Raw genomic sequence first — 16,537 nt, forward strand, 5'->3', positions numbered from 1 at the left:
ACACAGGGACACGCACATGCACGTACGGTGTGCCAAATACACTGGGTCACAATCGAGGTTTTGCAGGAAGTCCAAACTACAGAAAAAGAAAATGTAACATTTAATTTAGATCTACAGGCCCTTTCGGCCCATGAGCCCGTGCTGCCCAATTAACCTATATCCCCAGGCATGCTTTGAAGGGTGGGAGGAAACCAGAGCCCCCGGGGAAAACCCACACAGGCACAGGGAGAACATATAAACAAACTCCTTACAGCGCGGGATTTGAACCTTGTTCACTGGCGCTGTAACAGCATTGCGCTAACCATTAAGCCAAATGCCAGAGGAAACTTACAGAAAATGAAAATTTTTTAAAACTGTCGATGTTGGACATCTTAAATAAAAGCAGAAAATACTGGACGGCTCGTGCAGAGAAGAGCGGAAACATTAACTCTGTCTTTCCAGCCTCTTCCTTTCTTGTGCCGAGATGAACAGATGAGAAAGGTGTCATTGGACATTCTGACTTCAGTTGCTATGATCCCATGAAATTACTCCTAAGGTTGGAAGAAGTTGTCTATTCAAATGCATAAGAATAGGAGCAGGAGTCATCGATTTGGCCCGTCAACCCTGCTCCGCCATTCATTGAGATCATGGCTGATCTGATGAAGGGCTCATCTCCACCCACCTGCCTTTTCCCCAACGATGTACAAATCTATCCAACCTGGTCTTAAATCTATTTACTGAGGTCACCTCCACTGCTTCAATGGGCAGCAAATTCCACAGATTCACCTCCCTCTGGGAAAAGCAGTTCCTCCTCATCTCTGTCCTGAATCCCCTGGATCTTGAGGCTATGTCCCCTCATTATGGTCTCCCCCACCAATGGGAACAACTTACCTGCCTCTATCTGTTTCATATGTTTCTGTAAGATCCCCTCTCATTCTTCTAAATTCCAGCGAGTCCAGCCCCAGACAACTCAGTCTCTCCTCATAGCCCAACCCCTTCATCTCTGGGATCAACCTGGTGAACCTCCTCTACACCACCATCCTTTTTTAAAAAGACATACAGCACAGTAACAGGCCATTTCAGCCCACGAGCCCGTGCCACCCAATTTACACCCCATTAACCTACACCCTGGTATGTTTTGAAGGGTGGGAGGAAACTGGAGCCCCCGGGGAAAACTCACACAGACACAGGGAGAACATACAAACTTCTTACAGACAACACAGGACTTGAACCCTGGTCCGGTCCCAATTGCTGGCGCTGCAATCGCTACGCCAACTATGCACACTCAGTATGAGGCTTTGTATCAACTTTGGAATAGGATTTTTGGGGTTTATTCTGGGAACGGAACTGGGCTCTACCTGAATTGCCACTCAAACTGAATTAAGCCTCTATCAGTGGCTTAACATGGCTCGCTGGTGGTAGATGATGCTAAAACAACAACATCCATTTGTCTAACACTTTAAACGTAGGATTCTCTGACTCCCAGCCACAGGTGATGACCAGTAACCAAACACTTTTGAGAGATGTTCTAAGGAGCAGCTGAGAAGTAGATTCAGTAGGCAGTCCGCCCAGCACACCATGCCTCACCTTCTCATCTCTCCCAAGATCGCGTGTGAAACCTTTGTGTTCATTCTTCTGCAGCTCAGAACTCGTATTTTCTTTTGCAGACGGGTCTGCACTTCTGAAAGCATACTCGTGGGGTCTCAATATAAACTGGGAAAAATGTCCCTTTATTCACAAGTTGGCAGTACTTTCAGACTCCGACAGACAAAGGAACATAGCTCTGAGAGGCTAAACTGATTAAGCCCTCACAAAACGCTGGAGTTAGTCAGCAGGTTCAACATTGTTGGTGGAGAAAGAAACGAGGCTAACAATTCAAATTATTGAACAAAATCGAGAACGCTGCATCTCTCCAGATGCCTCTGAACCTGCTGAATGTCTTCAGCACTGTGTGTGGTCTTGTCCCAGCCTTCCTTTTCCGAACAATGCCAAAATCCCAGGCGGGGCACACTTCCCTGACTGGACTTCGAGCTGAACACGTCGATGGGAACCCCAGATGGCCTTTGGAGTTTGGGGCTGTAATATGCTCAAATCTGATTGGGAAGGTGTGGAAAAACTGTTATGAAGATTGACGCTGACATGCTGTGAAAGAAAGTTTGTTCTGTAACTTTGACATTGACACTAACATAGTTGGCAAACAGCCCATTTTAATACATCATCTTTCAATGAGAAATTATTGAGAAGTCTTAACCGTTGTCAAGGGCACTAGCAGTGGTAGTTGACACTCTCCTTCGACAAAACTGATTTTAATGCAAAATATTTTGTCGTAAAGGTGTTGATGTAGTTTTCGACAAGTTTATAGCTTGTTTGTTTCCCTGTACAAGCTTGTAGAAGTAAAATTGGGAGTCGGATAGCGGTGGAGACTACTGACTCTTCATGCGAAATGAAGTCGGTGAAATGATACTTGAGGTCTCCGAATCAGTTAATTTCATTGTCAGAAAGATGTTCTCTCAGTTTGTCATTTCCCTCTCAACTAGAATCGTACTTGGGGTGTGCAGTTTATGGCAAGGCCTTGCAGGCTCCCACCAAGCCCACGAGCAGCCAAGGCAGTGGGGTGCCACTGGATCTCACAGGGAGATCTCGCACTGGATCTTCAATTGACATGGAGCATCCATGTCTCTGCAATCACGAAGAAGGCTCGCCAATGTCTATACTTGATGAGGTGTTTGAGGAGATTCCATACGTCACCGAAGACTCTGGTAAACTTCTACAGGTGTACCATGAAGAGCATTCTGGCTGGTTGCATCACTGTCTGGTATGGAGGTGCCAACTCTCAGGACAAGAATAAACTCCAGAGGGTTATGAACTCAGCCTGCAACATCACAGGCACCAGACTACACTCCATCGAGGACATCTACATGAGGCGGTGTCTTAAGAAAGCAGCCTCTATCCTCAAAGACCCCCACCCCCCAGGCCATGTCCTCTTCACTCTGCTACCAGTGGGGAAAAGGTACAGGAGCTAAAGATGAGCACTCAGCGGCACAAGGACAGCTTCTTCCCCGCTGCCAGCAGATTCCTGAATGATCAATGAACCAAAGACACTGCCTGACTTTGTCTTTTCATGCACTATTTTTATTTATTTTGTAAGATGGTTTATATAAATGTTTGCCCCCTGTGATGCTGCTGCAAAACAATGAATTTTGTGACTTATTCATGATAATAAATTCTGAAGTAAATCACGAAAATCTGTAGACACCATGGTTGAAGTAAAAACACAAAATGCCAGAGAAACTCAGCTGGTCAAGTCCAAAACATTGGTTCTGTATTTGCTACATAAAGGACACTATTTGACCTGCTGAGTTTCTCCAGCATTTTGTGTTTTTACAATAAATTCTGATTCTGAATCTGACACGAGGTGTGGGCCCAAAGTCCCCAGAGCCTCAGTGATTTTCATGAATGACCAGAGGTTCCAATCCAACCTGTAGTGTGGATTGCGGAGGGTTGTGTGACCCCGACTGACTGGAACCTGGTGGGAATATGGACTGTGGAGGGTCATGTGAGACCTCTCCACCTGGAACCTAATTGGAAGTCACCTCACCTGCCAATCAAGATCAAGGCCTGTCCACAGGTCAGCACACACCTGGTCAGTGCCTCTTTAATCACCTCATCGATACCTGGGCTGGACTCTCCAGCTGATGGCACTATAAAAAGCACACCGCATGTGAGCCACCTTCCTCTTTCACTTCTGTGATGGACCCGAGCTCCACTCTAAGGGTCGGATCTGCCCACTTGTGAGACTGATGTGTGATTGGCCCTTGCAGCTGACATGTGATTGGTCCTCCAGGTGCCAATCAATTGTTAGAGCTGCCCACAGGTGAGGCTGATGTGCGTTGCCCCACCCCCCCCCATCCCCTGCAGGTCATGTGCGTGGGCCCTGCATTTAAAAAGCCCACACATGGAGCTCTTGCTCTTTCTTTTTGCTGTTCCTTGAAGAACCTTGTTGAACTGTGAGCCACAGGCAGCCCTGGAGGGCCGACTGCGATGGGCCAGTCCCAGATCCCGAACAGCGGTGACATTGAGACCAGATTCACGAGTTATGTGGAATATCGTGCCTATGGGTGGTGGACACTGTAAATTTAACCCTCATTTATTTGTGTACTCGGTACAGGTATACCCTGCTTTACGAAAATTCACTTTTATGAAAGGATTTGAATGGGTTTTGGCTTTTACGAAAATATCCTCCATTAGTAGTGAATGGGTCTTCGCTTTACACCATTTCGACTTACAAAAGTTTTCCTAGGATTGCTCTAGATTTGTAAAGTGAAGTATACCTGTATACCATGCTTATGGGTGACGGACACTGTGTTTAACTCTCGTCTTCCCAATCGGGAGTTGAGGTTGTTTAGCAGTGATTTATTTGTGGGTGCATGCATAGCAATGCCTGTTAGGGATCAGCCTGTACCGCACATATCAAACCCCACAAAGTGACTGAAAGGAACCATCATCATTCTACGGGATGGATCGCTATGAGTGTGTGTGTGTATGTGTACTCATGTTGTGAATTCCCCTGTGCGTAAATAAAGACCACTGTTTGTTAATAACACGTATCCAGCCTTGAATCTCTTTGAACCCGTCTGAACACCACATACTCTTACCCTGTGATCCCACCAACATCACAGCAATCTCAGTTGCATTCCTGTAGTTCACCAGCCGGGTATAGTAATTGTAGATGGTCTGAAAACTCTTCTCATTTTCCAAGCTGAAGACAAATATAACAGCATCGACCCACATGGAAAACTGTGGAGAGGAGAGAAGGGAACAATGGAAAAAACACCGAATTCCATGACTTGTTCATGACAATAAAATCTGATTCTGAAATACATGGTCCAATTCCCAAATCACAATACCTATATGACTCTAAATGCTTGAAACTAAAGTACGGTAAGACCCCTGGTATCCGGAACCGATGGGGATTGGTATATGCCGGATAAGGGTATTTTCCAGTTGCTTGAGACTTACTCTCATAATGCCTCATTAACATTAAGAATAAACAGTTTAAAAGGTGAAAATACTACACTGTTCTTACACTGAACAAACTTCACCTACATGAATTTATAAACTGTAAAACATTTTACTTTATTTTGAGTCACTTTCTTTGAAGACCTTTACCCGTTGCTGCATCTGCAGGTTCCTCCCCCTCCACGGAGCCGCCCGAGAGATGAACAATAACATTGGAGATAATTAACCCCCTCCCTCCCCCAAGTTTACAGATAAAGCCTCTGCCTGAGGTGACTCTTACTCAGCGACCTCCATTACTGTTTCATACAACTTTATTCAAACAGCTGCTATGAGAAAAGCCCGACCAAGGCTCTCCCTCCCCTGGCTGGATATTGGCTCCCATTTTCACCCAAGGTTAATGTGTTACTTCAGAGAATATCTGCTTTTACCGTTTTAAACTGGAGTATTTTTTACCTGCTATTTTATTCTTAGATTTTTTTAAATTTATTTTCCTTGAGAGTTTTACTGGTTGCCTGAGGCTTCTAGTGGACTGAATTCTGGATACGGGGGTGGGGTTTATTGTATGTGTAACAGAAAGGGCAGAACAGTTAGCGTGCGGTCAGCACAACGCTGTTGCAGCGCCAGTGACTTGGGGTTGAATCCCACACTGTCTGTAAGGAGTTTGAACGTTCTCCCCACGTCTGTGTGGGTTTTCACTGGGTGGTCTGTTTTCCTCCCACTGTTCAAAAATATACCATGAGTTGTATGTTAATAGGGTGTAATTAGGTGGCATGGACTTGTGGGCTGGAAGGACCTGTTACTGTGACGTCTACATTTAGAGGGAGTATAATCAAGAGCAGAGCTGGGTTTTTTTGACATACAGCAGGGTAACAGGCCATTTCAACCCATGCGTCCGTGCTGCCCAATTACACCCAATTGATTTACAACCCCTGACAAGTTTCGAACGGTGGGAGGAAACTGGAGCCCCCGGAGAAAACCCACGCAGACATGGGGAGAATGTACAAACTCCTTATAAATAGCGTGGGATTCGAACCCAGGTCCCGATCGCTGATGCTGTAAAAGCGTTGCGCTGACCGCCATGCCAACACTGCTGGCCCTGGCCACTGAAGTTGTTTGACCAGTACCAGGAGGCTGAAGGTTGCCCAGAGATTCCAATTAATGCAAGCCCAGACAGGCTTCTGACTCCTGAGCAGAAGTCAAAACAACCATTGAAAGAAATAGGAAAAAAAGCAGATGAACTTAGCAGGACAAGTAGCATCTATGGAGGCAAAATGTATGTCAACGTTTCAGGCCGAGACCTTGCATCAACACTGAGAGGGAAGAGGAAGGATTGCCAGTGCACAGCAGTACATAGGAGAGGTGAGATAAGATCATAAGACCACAAGACATAAAGACAGAAATAGTCTATTCAGCCCATCGAGTCTGTCCATTTTCCCACTCAGCCCCACTGCCTAGCCTTCTCCCAATAATCTTTGATGTCCTGGCTAATGATGAACCCATCAATCTCTGCCTTAAATGCACCCAATGACCCGGCCTCTACAGCCGCCTGTGGTAACAAATTCCACAAATTCACCACCCCCAGCTGAAGAAATTCCTTTGCATCTCTGTTCTAAGCAGATGTCCTTCAATCCTGAAGTTGTGCCCTCTTGTCCTAGGCTCTCCCACCAGGGTAAACAACCTTTCTACATTTACTCTGTCCACTCCTTTCAACATTTAAAATGCTTCAATGAGATCCCACCCTCATTCCCCTAAATTTCAACGAGTACAGACCAAGAGTTGGCAAAAGCTCCTCAGAAAACCCTTTTGTTCCTGGAATCATCATGTGAACCTCCTCTGAACCCTCTCCAATGTCAGCACATCCTTTCTTAAATGAGGAGCCCAAACTGCTCATAATACTCCATGTAAGGTCTCACCAGTGCCTTGTAAAACCTCAACATCAAATCCATGCTCTTATAGTGTGTGTGTGGGTGGGTGGGTGGGTGGGTGCATGCGTGTGTGTGTGTGGCGCATGGGTTTGAAAGTGGAACATCCAATATTCATTCTATAGGGTTAGATACCCAAGCAGAAGATAAGATGTTGCTCTTCCTGTTTCTATTTGACCTCTTTGTGACTGGAGATAGAGGCTGGACTGGTGTGAGTGGGAAGGAGAGTTAAAACAATGTGTAATTAGAAGGCCGAGATGGCTGTTTGTGGTGGACAGACAGCAGATGCCCTGCTTGGTCTCACCAATGCAGAGGAGGCAGATAGCATTGTCGTTAGCGCAATGCCTTTACAGCACCAGCAACCAGGACTTGGATTCGAATCCTGGGCTATCTGCAAGGTGTTTGTACGTTCTCTCCGTGTCTGCGTGAGTTTTCCCTGGGGGCTCCAGTTTCCTCCCACCATTCAAAAAGTACCAGGGGTTGTAGGTTAATGGGGTGTCATTAGGCAGCATGGACTTGTGGGCCGGAAGGGCCTGTTACCCTGTTAGTATATCTAAATTTAATTGCGAACACTGTGACAAATTATGTTTTAAAGGAGATAAATTGTGGCAAGTTTTTCAGTGTAGGCCACTACAAACACTTCAAAACAGATCTCATTTAAAATGCTGGAGCTCTGCTCAAGCCAGACAGTCCAGGCTCCGAGTGCCTTTGCAAAACCTTCGAAGAATGCCTATAGAGACTTCACAAGTAGGTGTTAATTGGACATGCTGTGGAGTAATGGTTTATGTTTTGGAAAGCAACAGATGAACAGAACTCGGAAGATTAGGTTCGGAGCTGCAGTCTGAGTGCAGTTGGCTGTGCTAGGAAGGTCATGTGGTTTTCTCTGAGAAAGAGAAAGAGAGAGAATTTAGTTCTACAGTTCAGCAGCAGCTGGGACTGGAACAGGACAAGCTGGCAAGATTGTGGGAAAAAAACCATTTTGAAGAAGGCTTGTGAGTTCTTAGTTCAGACTGGTCAAAGCCTTTGTGGTCCATACAAGAGGAGAGGATTGGCTGCATAATGTTTCACTTGAAATAAGGGAAGCAAAAAGGAACTCTGTGGTGACCTGGAGGGAAGAGGTTATCATCTGGAAAACTCTGATGAGGCAAGTTTCTTTGGCAAGACACTGAAGTGGCTGATCGGAAGGAATCAGTTTGTGTTCAATGAGCAACAAATTTCTCTCTGAAAACCGACAAGAACCTTCCTGAGCAGAAACCATTTACCTTTCAAGCACTAAAGCCTGGTGAAGATTCATAAATGTTAAATTCTGTGCACAGTATAAGAATTAGCTGATACCAGTGAACTTGGAGGAATGAGAAGTGAGATTGGACTGTGAATCAAATAACTTTTCTGAATTTATATTATATACACATGTGCTGAGAATTAGAAGGGAGTTAAGTTAGGTTAAGTTAATAGTAATAAGCTAAAGTTTGACCCTGTTTTCATGTTTAAAGATAATTAACAGCAACTTTTGTTTAAGTAACTATTTGTCTTGGTGAATATCTATTGCTGCTGGGTTTTGGGGTCCTCTGGGCTCATAACAGCAGTGCAGTAGACCAGGTTGGAAGAAGTGCACTTGAATCTCTGCCTCATCTGGAAGGGTTTGAGTCAACTGAGTTCAGTAGAAGGAAACAAAAAGGTGAGGAGTGGAGGGACCAGAGAGATCGGGTGGGGGGGGGTGGTGGTGGGTGCTATTAGATGCTGGGACCTCCACCCCTCCGACATAAGAGTCAAGGGCGCTGCTTTTATTGCGTCAAGCATCACTAGACACTACTGATGGTTGACGTACACTAGTGACGAGGCCAGGGGCGGGTGGACAGTTGCTAGTGTGTGTCAACCTAGACGCTAGTGACTATTTGAAGGGGCAGAGCACCTTATTTGGGGGGGGAGGAATGCCCACTGATGCCCCCGCCTTGGCGCTGACCCCAACCCAGTCTCTGGTTTGCAAGTGAAGCGAGCCTCGGACTCTGGGTAACTGACAACTGTGCCCAGGGACATCTTTCAGTTCATGATGTAAATCAAACCACTAACCATATATCTGTAGTAAAAAACGAAAACCTGCAGATGCCGTGATTGAAGTATAAATGCAATGCTGGAGAAACTCAGCAAGTCAAGCATCCTGAGTTTCTCCAGCATTTTTTGTCTTTTTACTCATATCAATCTGTAATAGTTCCATTTAAATTTTATATATTTTGGTTTAGACATGCAGCACAGTAACAGGCCATTTCGGCCCACAAGCCCGTGCCGCCCAATTAACTTACAAACCCCTGATACGTTTCAAATGATGGGAGAAACCGGATCCCCCAGGGAAAACCTACGCAGACAAGGGGAGAACTTACCAATTCCTTAAAGACAGTGCGGGATTCGAAGCCTGGTCCTGGTCGCTGCCACTGTAAAGACGTTGCGCTAACCACTATGTGAACTGTGCCACACTATCATGTTGGGCCATGATTTTTATTTGTTTAAGGAACAATATGACAATCAAGAGTGCGCAGATCGACAAAATTGACCTTTTATATGAAGAGGGCAGAGCTCATTAATCAGCATATTAGTGGAACAAGTTATTATGAACCTTGAGCAGTTCAAATGTTCATAGAACATAGAACACTACAGCACAGTACAGGCCCTTCAGCCATGTTGTGCTGACCCATATATACCTAAACAATAAAAGAAACCCTCCCTACCTGATAACCCTCTATTTCCATCCCTGTGCCTGTCTAAGAGTCTCTAAAATGCCCCTCATGTTCCAGCCTCCACCACCACCCCAGGCAAGGCATTCCAGGCCCCCACAACTCTCTTTGTAAAAGAGACCCGATGTCTCCCTTAAACTTCCCTCCCTTCACTTTGTATTCATGTCCTCTGGTTTTTGCTGATCCTGCCTTGGGAAACACCCCTGCCTCTTGGGAAACACTCTGCCTCTCAGAATCTTGTTGACCTCTATCAATTCTCCTCTCATCCTTCTACGTTCCAAAGAGAAAAGTCCCAGCTCTGCTAACCTTGCCTCATAAGACTTGTTTCCCAATTCAGGCAACGTCCTGGTAAATCTCCTCTGCACCCTCTCCATAGCTTCCACATTCTTCCTATAATGAGGTGACGAAAACTGAACACAATATTCGAAGTATGGTCTCACCAGAGATTGATAGAGCTACAACATCACCTGATGACTCTTGAACTCAATCCCCTGACTCATGAAGCCCAGCATCCCATAGGTCTTCTTAACGATCCTATCATCCTGCGCGGTGACCTTGAGGGATGTCTGGATTTGGACCCCAAGGTCCCTCTGTTCTTCTATTCAAATGCTGGATGAATTTGAGGTTTGAAATTGTGTAACAGGCCCTTTCAGCCCATGAGAGCGTGCCGCCCAATTTCACCCAAACTCAGTTACCACCCCTGAACGTTTTGAAAGGTGGGAGGAATCCAAAGCCCCTGGAGGAAACCCACAAAGAAATGGGGAGAATGTACAATCTCCTTACAGACAGCACGGGATTTGAACCTAAGTCACTGGTGCAGTAGCAGCGCTGTGTTGACTGTTCCCCCCCTTGTCCCATCTTCATTCTTCCCAGTCCCATCAAAGCACAGTGGACAATATTCAAGGTTCTTTTATTGTCATGTAATAAAACAGAAAATGTGATATCGCACAAAATTTCCTTTAGTCTACCGTAAGGCAGACAAAGATTCACTGTCTGCAGAAATTGCCTGGCGCCCCTTACAGTCAGAGAAAGTGAAGCAAAAGACAGTTCTCCCCAGAGTCATTGAGTGTCCGCGGATTCGTCTCCAGCATTCCACAGCCTCCGCAGCTACCCAGAGTCCAATCCAAACCATCGGCAGCCCGAGCTCCAGATGCACAACTCTTACACGATCAGGAAGCCCTTGGCACCCTCTCACATCTCAGTTCCTATACCTGGTACCCCCTTCAGCCAGTCTTGAGCCAGTCCGTAGGCTGCGTGGGTTCCTCAACTCAAATCACCAGCAGCTCGCTGCCTGTGTGTTCATCAGTCGCAGACTGCCCCTCACTGGTCACCGTCCTGTGGGTCATCTACTCTGCTTCTCCTTCTCCAACAGAGACAGTGGGTGGTCTCCCTGTTTCCTGGTGCCCTGCGCCAGTCCTCCGCTTCCCCAGAGTCTGCAACCCAGAGTCATGGCTGCCGCCGACCATAGACACCCCCATCTTGGTCCCAGACCCCGGGGGCACAAGATTTTAAAGTAAACCACAGTCAGCTCCTGTACCAAGCTAAGGACAGTTTGACTTGGCAATTGGACCCCGTGGGGAAGCGCTGTGTCTCCTCTTCCTGCAGGTCCGCACCAGTGGCAGCGCTCTTGTTATAGTTTGGCAGTGTTGCCATTGATCCATATATTAATATAAGCCCAGAACATTCCCAGGCCAAACCCAACAGCATCAACATCGGTTTCTTGAATATTAAGTAATTCTCACCCCCATCTGGTCCCTCTCTTCTTTACCCACTCTTGTGCTTAATTTTCTCTCAGACTTCACCCCCACCCCCTCGTGGACTCTCCCTCCACCTGTCCTTCCACTTCTACCACAAGACCAGTTATAGGAGCAGAAGTAGGTAATTCGGCCTGTCGAGTCTGCTCCACCACTTCATCATCAGCTGATCCATTCTCCCACTCAACCCCACTTCCCTCCCTTCTCTCCATAATCTTTGATACCCTGACTATTCAGATACCTATCAATCTCTGCCTTAAACACATCCAATGACCTGACCTCCACTGCCACCAGTGGTAGCAAATTCCCACGGTTCACCATTCTCTGACAAAAGAAATTCCTCCGCATCTCTGTTTTAAATGGGCGCACTTCAATCCTGAAGTTGTACTTGACTCTCCTTCCATGGGAAACAACTTTGCCACTTCTACTCTGTCCAGGCATTTCCACATTTGAAATGCCTCTATGAGGTTCCCCCCCCCCCCCCCTCATTCTTCTAAACTCCAAGGAATTCAGTCCAAGATCTATCAAACGTTCTTCATACACTAAAATGTGATATCATATTCATCCCAGGAATCTTGTGAATCTTCTCTGAACCCTCTCCAATGCCAGCACATTCTTCCTTAAATAAGGAGCCCAGAACTGTACCTTGTACTCCATGAGGTCTCACCAATGCCTAATACAGCCTCAACATCACATCCCTGCTCTTATATCCTATCCCTCTAGATATGAATTCACCTTCTGCCCCACCTACTCAGCCTGGAGGTCGACCTTTAGGGGATCCTGCACAGGGACTCCCAAGTCCCTCTGCACCTCGTAATTTTGAATTTTCACCCCATCTAAATAACCATTTGCCATTTTATTTCTTCTACGCCTTTGTCCATCTGTCTTATCACCTCAGACCCTCCCTAGCTTCTTTCAAATTTCAAAATTCAGATTTATTCTCAGAGTACATACATGACATCACATACAACCATGAGATTCCTTTTCCTGTGGTAAAAACACACCAAAATGCTGGTGGAACTCAGCCAGTCTTTTCAGCGTCTATAGAAGACTAAAGATATACTGCCGACATTTTGGGCCTGAGCCCTTCTTCAGGCCCGAAACGTTGGTAATATAGCTGTGAATGCTGTGAGACCGGCCAAGTTCCTCCAGCGTTTCTGTATGTTTTTACTACAATCACAGCATCTGAAAACTTCTGTTTCACTAGATTCCTTTTCCTGTGGGCCAGACAGAATTTCTACTTATCAGTAGTGCAAACTGTACTCAAGAAAAGATAACGTAGGAATGGGCAAGGAATAAAATTAGAGAAGACAAAAAACCATTGGAATACAAGGGTCAAAAAATATTTTTTTTACCCAGACATAAGTTTTGAACTCTTAAAGAAGAGGAAGAAGTTTAATACAGCAAAATTGATCCTATGGAAAAAACGTTATAAATTTATGTTAAGATATCCAGCTGTGCTTAAAATATTTATCCCTGGGGTGCAAAACAGACTGTTCTTGGATCTGGAGGAAGCATGAGAATTTGCAGAACGCCTGCAGGACAGAAGGAGAGATGAAGAGATTAAACAAAAATGAAGAACGGCAATAAAATACATATAAAGATGTAAAAATAATGTATATGTAAGAACTAAAGGGGAAGAAAAGGGAAGAAAGGAAGTAAGGGGAAAAAAAAGAGGGTGAGCTTTGTTATATGTGAATAAAAGTCTTTTCTGGGGGGGTTGGGTGGGAGAAAATAACCGTCACTGCGAAATCAGTTGACGCTTGCGACCGGGTTTGCAATCCAAATGGAGAGGGGAGTTGTGGTTGCCCAGCAAGGGATAAGGGGCAACTCAGAGAGCTGGGGGACATTTGGGGCTAAGGGAATATTGGATGTGGGAGTTGTTGAAGTATTTTATGTTTTAAATGTGTTGTCATACATTGAGTTTAAAAAGGGAAAACTGAGAGATGAAAATGGGGAAAAGGGGGATGGTGGTGGTGAGGAAGTGGAAATGAGGTGTAAACAGGGTATGAGATGGCCATGTTAAATTATCTGACTATAAATATTAATGGAATACATAACCAAATTAGACGAAAGAGGCTATTAAATTTCCTGAAAAAAAGTAGACATAGTATTTGTGCAGGAAACGCATCTAACTGAAGCGGAACATAATAAATTAAAGAGAGACTGGGTAGGGCACGCAGCGGCAGCATCATATAATTCAAAAGCTAGAGGTGTAGCCATATTAATTCATAAAAACATACCAATCAAAATAGAGGAGGAAATAATAGATCCAGCAGGGAAGTATATAATGATAAAGTGTCAGATATACTCAGAAATTTGGAATTTGGTAAATATATATGCGCCTAACGAGGAGGATCAAAAGTTTATGCAGGATATTTTTTTGAAGATTGTAGATACACAAGGGAATATATTGATAGGAGGGGATTTTAACCTTAATTTGGATCCAATGTTGGATAAAACTGGACAAAAGACAAGCAAAAAGAATAAAGTGGCCAAAGTTATGGTTAAATCAATGCAGGAAATGAAACTTATGGATATATGGAGGAGGCAGTACCCAAGGGAAAAGGAATACTCATATTATTCGAGTAGACATAAAACATACTCAAGGATTGATATGCTTTTGTTGTCGGCCCATATTCAAGGGAGAGTTGGGAAAACTGAGTATAAAGCTAGACTACTATCAGATCATTCACCCCTATTATTAGCAATAGAACTGGAGGACATCCCACCAAGAACATATAGATGGAGGTTAAACTCTATGCTACTTAAAAGACAGGAATTTAGAGAGTTTATTGAACGCCAAATTAATTAAAGTATTGAAATAAATACGGAATCAGTGAAAGATAAATTTATATTATGGGACGCAATGAAAGCCTTCATCAGAGGGCAGATAATAAGTTATGTAACTAAGATGAAAAAGGATTACAATCGGGAAATAGAACAATTGGAAAGGGAGATAGTAAGTACAGAAAAGGAACTAGCAACAAGGGATGATATAACTAAAAGAAGAGAATTGGCGGACAAAAAATACCCAAAACATTACAAACAAATAAGGTGGAGAAGGACATAATGAAAATAAAGCAAAAGTATTATGAACTAGGAGAAAAAACAGACAAAATATTAGCCTGGCAACTTAAAACAGAACATGCTAAAAAGAACTGTATTGGGATCAAGGAAAAAGGAAAAACAAATTACATATAATTCAATGGATATTAATGAGAACTTTAAGGAATTTTATGAACAATTATACCAAACTGAGAACGAGGGGAAAGATGATAAAATAGAAGAGTTTTTAGCTAAAATTGAACTGCCGAAATTGCAAGAAGAAGAACATAACAAACTGATAAAACCATTTGAAATAGAGGAAGTACAGGATATATTAAAAAAGCTGCCGAACAATAAAACGCCTGGAGAGGATGGATTCCCAATAGAATTCTATAAAACATTTAAAGAGTTATTAATTCCTCCTTTCCTGGAAGAAATGAACCAGATAGAAGAAACACAAAACTTGCCAGATTCATGGAAGACAGCAATAATTACAGTAATACCAAAGACGGGGAAGGATCCACTGACACCAGCATCATATAGATCAATATCTCTACTTAATTCAGATTATAAGATAACAGCAAAATTATTAGCAAACAGATTGGCCGATTGTGTACCAAAAATAGTAAAACAAGATCAAACCGGATTTATTAAGAAAAGACAAACACCAGATAATGTCTGTAAATGTATTAATCTAATTCATGCAGTTCAAGGAAATAAGAAGCCAACAGTGGCTGTTGCTTTAGACACAGAAAAAGCCTTTGACAGGGTAGAATGGAATTATTTATTCAAAGTATTACAGAGGTTCAATCTACCAGAAAAATATATTAATTGGATTAAAGCATTATATAATGGACCATTGGCGAAGGTAACAGTAAATGGATATGTATCGAACCAATTTAAATTAAGTAGGTCAACTAGACAGGGATGTCCATTATCTCTCTCACTGTTCGCTTTAGCAATAGAACCATTGGCAGAACTGATAAGAGTAGAAAATAAAATAAAAGGGATAAAAATAAAGAAGAAGGAGTATAAAATCAGTTTATTTGCAGATGACATCATAGCATACTTAACAGAACCAGAAATATCAATAAAATAACCACATAAGTAGTATGGAGGAATATTAAGGAATATGGAGAAATATCGGGGTACAAGATCAATGCAAATAAAAGTGAAGGGATGCCAATGCGGATTATACAGAATTTTAAAAAGAATCACCATTTAAATGGCAAACACAAGCAATCCAATACCTAGGATTCAGGTTAGATAACAACTTAAGCCACTTGTACAAATTAAGTTATCAGCCACTAATAAAGAAATTGCAGGAAGATTTAGAACATTGGAAAGAATTACCGCTAACGTTGATAGGGAGGGTAAACTGCATTACAATGAATGTCTTCCCAAGGATACAATACTTATTTCAATCGTTACCAATTCCCTTAACAGAGAAATTTTTTAATGAACTAAAGAGAATAATCAGGAAATTCTTGTAGAAAGGGAGGAAAAAGGGAAAACCAAGGTTAGCGTTAGATAAATTAACAGAGAGGTACAACCAAGGTAGTTCGCAGTTACCAAACTTTAAAAATTATTATAGAGCAGCACGATTAAGGTATTTATCAGATTTTTATCAGAGAAAGGAAAAATCAGATTGGACTAAGATAGAGGTCGATAAAATAGGGGAGAAGGTACCAGAACATATACTTTATAAGTGGGATGAAAAGCTGGTATGATATAAAAGCTCACCAGTATTGCATCATTTACTCAATATATGGAAGAAGATTCACTTAGAAAGGAAAAAAAAATTACCAAATACCAAAATGATTATTGATGCAAAATCAGCTAATCCCTTTTATCGCCTTCCCAAGATCGTGTTATATGGCGAGCTCTCCACTGGCCACTGTGACAGAGGTGCACCAAAGAAGAGGTACAAGGACTGCCTAAAGAAATCTCTTGGTGCCTGCCACATTGACAACCGCCAGTGGGCTGATATCGCCTCAAACCGTGCATCTTGGTGCCTCACAGTTCGGCGGGCAGCAACCTCCTTTGAAGAAGACCACAGAGCCCACCTCACTGACAAAAGACAAAG

The 16,537-nt window shown here is 43.5% G+C and overlaps 1 protein-coding gene across 2 annotated transcripts in view; it reads right to left on the reverse strand.

The window, feature by feature from the left end:
• LOC138747101 (arf-GAP with GTPase, ANK repeat and PH domain-containing protein 1-like) overlaps positions 1-16,537 on the reverse strand; it is a 451,715-nt gene that overhangs the window by 233,774 nt on the left and 201,404 nt on the right. For both annotated transcript variants that reach the window (XM_069906050.1, XM_069906049.1), the window contains exon 5: positions 4,635-4,776. In XM_069906050.1, the coding sequence (XP_069762151.1) occupies positions 4,635-4,776 (142 nt within the window). The remainder of the gene's footprint in view (positions 1-4,634; positions 4,777-16,537) is intronic.

Source organism: Narcine bancroftii, chromosome 12 (assembly GCF_036971445.1).
Source record: "Narcine bancroftii isolate sNarBan1 chromosome 12, sNarBan1.hap1, whole genome shotgun sequence".
NCBI lineage: Eukaryota > Metazoa > Chordata > Chondrichthyes > Torpediniformes > Narcinidae > Narcine > Narcine bancroftii.